Genomic DNA, 6,266 nt, shown 5'->3' with positions numbered 1-6,266 from the left:
GTCTACAACTGACATAATGGACAAATTTATTTATACAGAATGTGCATATTAGTTGTTATGCACTGTAATCAGAGAATCAGAAATTTAGGGTTGGAAGGGACCTCAGGAGGTCATCTGGTCCAACCCTCTGCTCAAAGCAGGACCAGCCCCAACTACATCATCCCAGCCAAGGCTTTGTCTAGCCAGGCCTTCAAAGCCTCCAAGGACGGAGATTCCAACACTAAAAAAAGGGGTAGGAAAAAGCCAGGCCACCCCAGGGTGCCTCAAGAGCACTGACTTAGCCAAATCACAAATGCCCGAGATGGTTGTACCTTACTAAGTGCAATTACAAACCTCTTTCTTTTCCAGCTGAGTATAAAAAGCAGATGGAAAGTAGCATACATTACTAAACTAAGGGGAAAAACAAACCCAAGTAATTTCAAATGATGCCAAATTCACCCCTGCAAAAAGCATCTGAACAAATGTGGATCTTGCCCACATCAAGAGAAACTCTGAGAACACCTGGTACCTGTTGCACGTGAAGCAGACTTTCACTGGCAAGGGAACCAAGCCATTGTGGTCCAACTCGTGTTGTGCTTTCTTGACATTCTTTCCTGTGGTTTCCTCCTTTCTCCTCCTCTTACTAGTACCTGAAAAGTCAAATAAAAGGCTTTGTATTGCCCCGTAGAAGCTCTTCTATTTTAGATTAAAGAGAGCAGATGGATATGCACATACATTTATGACAGCTCTAAATGATTTCAGAAGAGGCTACAAAAGCTGCTAAGTTCAGCACAGCAAATCTGGTATCAAAGCTGTTACACACATACAATCAATAAAAACATGGGCAGTGAACACCTGGCAATTAATAAAGCTTAACAAAATGCCACAAGAGTTTTTTTCATGGCTGGTCAAATGCTATTGGCCAACACTGCTTAATCTCATGGACAGTCCCATATGCTTCTCTACTTCAGGAACAACCAAGCCAGGGTATTCTGCTAGTGATGCAGCAGAATCAGAGGCTTCTTCCCTGCCACCCCCGAGAGAAGCAGCCACGTGTGAAAGAAGCCAGAAGATGAAAAAGCGTACATCTGCACTATCGAGTTCCCAGTAGATGTCACTACAGCCAGACTAAGAACAAAATACCAAGAGAAATTAGCATAAACCACCCCAACAAGATGGCAATGCTACGGAGCTGTTAGCAAGGAGGAGCTGTAGCCTGGCGCAGCAAGCGGTCACTCTCACTCACCTGGAAGTGCGGTGGTGCAGGTCAGTTCATTCGGCAACTGGAACTGCGTTGGGTTCCTTTCCATGGCAGCAGCAATAAGCAGCTCAAAGGGGCGCTTCAGCTGAGGCTGCCCGCAGTCCATTTCTGCAATGGCAGAGTCATCATCCACATCAATTATGTCCTCATCTACATCGTTCTGCTCCGAAAGGGGGGTCTCGGTGCTGGCGTTGGAGGTGGGAGTACCAGGCCGGCTCGCTCTCCGTTCCAAGATCCTGGTATGTGCGACAGCCCTGATGCTGCTGCTAGACCTGTCCAATAGGTCACCGTCACTGGTGGGGGAGGTGGTCCTTTTCCCAGCTTTGTCCACCAATCCATTTACCTGCCCCAGCTCTTTCTTCTGCTCCCGCTTCTGCATGACATGAACAGTCAGGCTTACCATGGAGGCCACACAAACGAGCACACCAGACTTGATGTGTATGCAAAGACTAAATGCATCAGAGACAGGAGCCAAGCAGAAGGAATTTTACTGCACAACTTCTCACCATGGCATTTAGCCTTACACGCGTAAAAGCATCCTGGTTACTGTTAAAGATTAAAAAAGAAACTGGAGGGAGGCAGGGTTTAGTATACCCACCTTTCATCTCCAAAGTCTTGGGTTCAAATGCAGACGCCAATTAAATTAGCATCCTTCAGTGCCAACTAACATTCAATGAGAGCCACCATTTCGGAGAACGTTTTCCTGGTGACAGCTCTTGAAACAGTAATGCACAGCAGACCAGTCCGCAGGCTGATGCAGTGCTCTGGTCTCTGCAAAGTTACTGAACCCATCATAGGTGCAACTATTCAAGAACTAGAGAGTGGTAGTTGGGGAAAGCAGCATACCAAATGAACGTGCAACATGCCAGTACAAGAACTGGGCCTTTGTGCTTGGAGCTGGCGCAATGGGGATCTGTGGGTAAGGAGCAACAGAAGATCAAAAACTCAGGATTTTAGTTGCAAGAGGACACTGCAAGGAAGACTGAAGTGCAGTAGCAAGGGAGTTTGCAGCAAACCGCACAGTGCCTGGTACTCAGCATCGTCTCGTTAAAACACCACCACGCTGTAATGCATAGCACAGAAAAGGGCGTGAACCGGCAGTTCAGGGTGCGGCTGAGGGCATTAAGCAGAAGATAACACTTAGCAAGCAACTGATTTAGTGTGAGATCCCCTCCCAGCCCTACTTTCATATGGTCTTATGATCTCAGCAATAGGCTTTACATGGAAAAAACAGTGGACAGTATTCACATCAATTTACACAAAAGCCAAGAAGAGCGTGATGTGAACCTCCCAAGGAAAAAATGCAAGGTTTTCAACCTGAGGGACACGTTGAGCAATCACAGTCATAGCTGGGCAAAGGGGGTGGGCAGGCAGGAAGGAAAGAAATCTATAGTGGAGAGAAAGGGAAGGGTTTAGAGCTGCTAGACAGAGCTTCCTGCTCAACACAATTTATCTGGAGGTGGCACCTCCTGACCCTAGAAACAAGCACAATTTAAGGACTACGTCTAAGTAACGAAAGAGAGTCAGATAAAGCAAAGCCATTGTTCTTTTTGTTTTTGGACAAGTTTATACCTTGAAGACACTTACACAAGCATCAGAACGATTTGCAAAGAGCAAGAGATTGATGAAAAAGGTAGCAGGTTGGAAGAGCCCTGTTTTTGAGCTGAATTTGGGCAGCACTTCACCTGAATAGTTTCCTAGAGAATTGGGTGCAAATTCTCTTTAAACAAAGGCTTGGGCATGCATTCTGAAGTAGTTATACCATCAAAATCATGTTTACATTTCGCAAGGCCGGCTTCCTGGAGAAATGTCGTGTCAAAAAACAAACCACAATCTTGCCCAATCATCTTCTCATCCTGTTCCTACAAATAAGGAAGTCATAATTCACCGTGATTTCACCCTCTGTTGCTATGGAAATTGCTGTGAGGTCACTAGGTTGGGTAGTTTTTTCCTTCTTTGAACCAGAGGCATGAGACACTGGGCTCCAAGGATCAGACATGAACGATGGGAAGCCTTGGCAAGTCAGTCTGTACACCTCCCTGACCCATGCAGAATTATTCCATCTGATATCTGTGACACGTTCTCTCCCTGAGTGCAAAAAGCTGCTGCTTGGTGAGGGCTTGAGTTAAGTACTTGAAACAGAGTTTTATTTCAGTCTCAATTTCTAATAGCAAAACTAGTGCAAGCCCCTGGGACTTCTTTATCAAGCAGGCCTTAGAGCTTGCCAGACACCAGCTCCTAACTAAATCTCTCTCTGCTCACCCACCACAACCGTGCTTTCAAACTGGAGCTTGGGCACTCCCCCAGCCTCCATCTCTGGGGTTTGTGGGGACAGGGCTGAGAAAACTCCAACTTACAATTCTGCTCGGCTCTTAGTTTAACTTAAGGTGTAGGAGGACCCAAAATACAGCAAGCGTTTGATGGGAGTTTTACCTTTCGACGCACAGTGCAACGATGACACATCCACTCCCCTGGAGGCAGCATCTCCTCGCTCAGTGGAGGGTTACTACAGAAGGAATACAAAGGCAACATTTTACTGTTTGACTGAAGCTTGTAAATGGAAAAAACATTCCAAATCTGGCCCAGAATCATCTTGTAGGCTCCCAATCCCAAGAGTCTCCTCCATGCTATTCAGATATTCCCCAGGCAGAAGGCTCTTTGCAACACAGCCCCCATCACCACTGAAGCAACTTCTAAAATAGCAGCTACAGAACCCACCTCCACCTCCAAGCCTTCAGCTCAAGTCTACCCTGCATTAAGTGCTCATTTCCCACTATACAGCATTCACTTCATTCCTCTGGGGCAAAAGATTTACATGACAATTTCAGCCCTGATTCCGCTTCAACTATGAGAGTTGCCATCAGGAAACTAAGTTACACAGGAATGGAAGCATCCCCCATTATACCTACTAAGAGAGAAGAACCAACCGACTCACAGCAAAAATCCATTTATTTTGTCAGTTAGAATGAGTAATAAGGCAGCCACAACATACAGTTTGTCTCAAGCAAGACATTTCAGGTCCATCTGACTCAATCAGCTCCTGGCCTGTGACAAAGAGCAACTCTGGCAGACACACTGTGGCCCCAACACAGTGATAATACACACACCAGGAGCCAAAGTCCATATTCCTTGGACATGAATTTTCTGCACCACCCTTCCCACAATATTTTAATTGTCTTTAAGCATTTTTCCTACATGTCCAAGCCTCCTCTTCCTGTCAGTGCGATAAAGCCTCTGGTGAAGGAATCACCACGTTCCTGTAGGATCACAGGCTGGGAAGGGTGGAAACCTTCTTCGCGTGGCTTAACTGAAGTCGTGTCAGTTCTCTGAAAGCAGCAGAATTGCACAAAAATATTTTTGGGATTCTGGCCTGAGGCTGTGAGTGGCTCCAGCAGAAATCATGAAGGCGAGCCAGGCACTCATACAAAGCAGGACAAGTTGGACCGCAGAGGTTTTAGGGAGTGAACATTTGCTTGCATCAGTAACAGATGTGCATATAAACCGACATATCAAATCCCATTTTCTCTTTCCCTCCCAAACCTGACCTGTATGTTCGGAGCTGCCTTTGCAAGAGGCAACAGTAAGTAAAACAGAGCACAAAACCAAGAAGATCTACAATGAGTAATAAATCCAAACAAACAGTTAAAGGGATGGTTGTGTCAAAGAGGAGGGTTATCAACACCTCCAGAAGGGCTGCATTGCAGACTGGATCCTCTCCTGCCTTCCTGATGAAAGGTACAGAGATGTGACAGTGAGGTCTGGAGATATGTTTTACTTCTGCCATCCACACTCGCTTCAGCAGTACTTTCCAAGCCCAGGCTGCTATCCCCCAATCCAATCAACCCAGCAGACAGGGCACTGGTCTAGGACTTGGAGACAATGCCTGAATTCCCTAGCTCCCCAGCAGGCCCCCATGGAAAGCCTTGGGCAGCTCACTCAGAATAGATGGCACACAGGCATACACAAGATGGTTTAAACACCACTGAGCTGCTGCACCTACGCCCCGGGTACTTCAGCTAGGGAGGGTACATCTACCACTACAGCCACGGCATAGTTACAGCAGTGAAGAGGCACTGTCTGTACTGCTTCTGCCTTCCATCTGTAAAACGCAAGCAGCAGCACTTCCCTACTTCAGCCTGTGGAGCAGAAATACATTAAAGACTGCAAGGCATTCAGATAACATGGTAACAGGGACCGGATAAGTCCTACAATCACAATCCTGTGATTGCAGGACTGAAGTCTTATCCTGTCAAGAGCTTTGGATGAAGAGGCACTACAGAGCACCAATTACTATGATAGCAATTAGCTTAAGTCTTTAAGTACCAATACTACCCACTAAATATCAAAGGCCTGAAGTGAAAGAACCCATAACTACAGCTGCTTATAACTTATGCAACAGCACTTTTCACTAAGGGTTTAGTGCTGCTTGTTCCTGAAGCAAGCCAGCATAAAGGTATCAAAACTCAAAGATCTCCTGCTAAAAGTAATCTCTGAAAACTCAAAGTCAGAAAGTCTCAGATATCCTTTCAGCCTCTTTGGAATATACCTGCCCACTCCTCTCTTTTTAGCAGAGAAGGCTTACCTAAAAAATCTCTAGAGAAGAACACTAGTAGGGGGGAAGAAGCACAGCATCCTCCCCTGTTCAGACTGTTAAAAAAAAAAAACCCACAACAAAACCCAGGCTACCTTCCTTTAAACAAAGTCGCAGCACGAGCTGGGAAAGGGTCACCAACATTCTTGACAGAAAAGCCTTCAGATTTGCAGCCTGCATTCCGTGCAGCAGGGTGGAAGAACGGGTCTTGCTGTGTTTTTCCTTCAGTCTTCCAAAGTGGTAACAACCTCACCGCTTCCGGTCTTACAGACCCAGGGGAATTCAGTAGAGCCAACACATCTGGCAGCCATTTTGAGAAAGAAAGTTCAGGATTTCTAGAGGCCTGTGGCATTTCAGGTAGATGGGGTGCTCAGCTTTTAAAATGCACTGTAAACAGAAGCATTTTATTCATTTCCGGGGTGGGGGGGGGGGGGG

The 6,266-nt window shown here is 46.2% G+C and overlaps 1 protein-coding gene across 1 annotated transcript in view; it reads right to left on the bottom strand.

Annotated features, from left to right (window-relative positions):
• The window catches only part of PHF12 (PHD finger protein 12), a 47,685-nt gene that overhangs the window by 24,646 nt on the left and 16,773 nt on the right, over nt 1-6,266 (bottom strand). Inside the window, exons 3-5 of the mRNA XM_019510970.1 lie at nt 3,674-3,746; nt 1,226-1,613; nt 509-629 (exon numbers count right to left, since the gene is read on the bottom strand). Coding sequence (XP_019366515.1) covers nt 509-629; nt 1,226-1,613; nt 3,674-3,746 — 582 coding nt within the window. The remainder of the gene's footprint in view (nt 1-508; nt 630-1,225; nt 1,614-3,673; nt 3,747-6,266) is intronic.

Source organism: Gavialis gangeticus, unplaced genomic scaffold, assembly GCF_001723915.1.
Source record: "Gavialis gangeticus isolate Ggan-Ray unplaced genomic scaffold, GavGan_comp1, whole genome shotgun sequence".
NCBI classification, from domain to species: Eukaryota; Metazoa; Chordata; order Crocodylia; family Gavialidae; genus Gavialis; species Gavialis gangeticus.
Note: the sequence above shows the minus strand (reverse complement) of the source record. Positions and strands in the feature narration are given on the sequence as shown.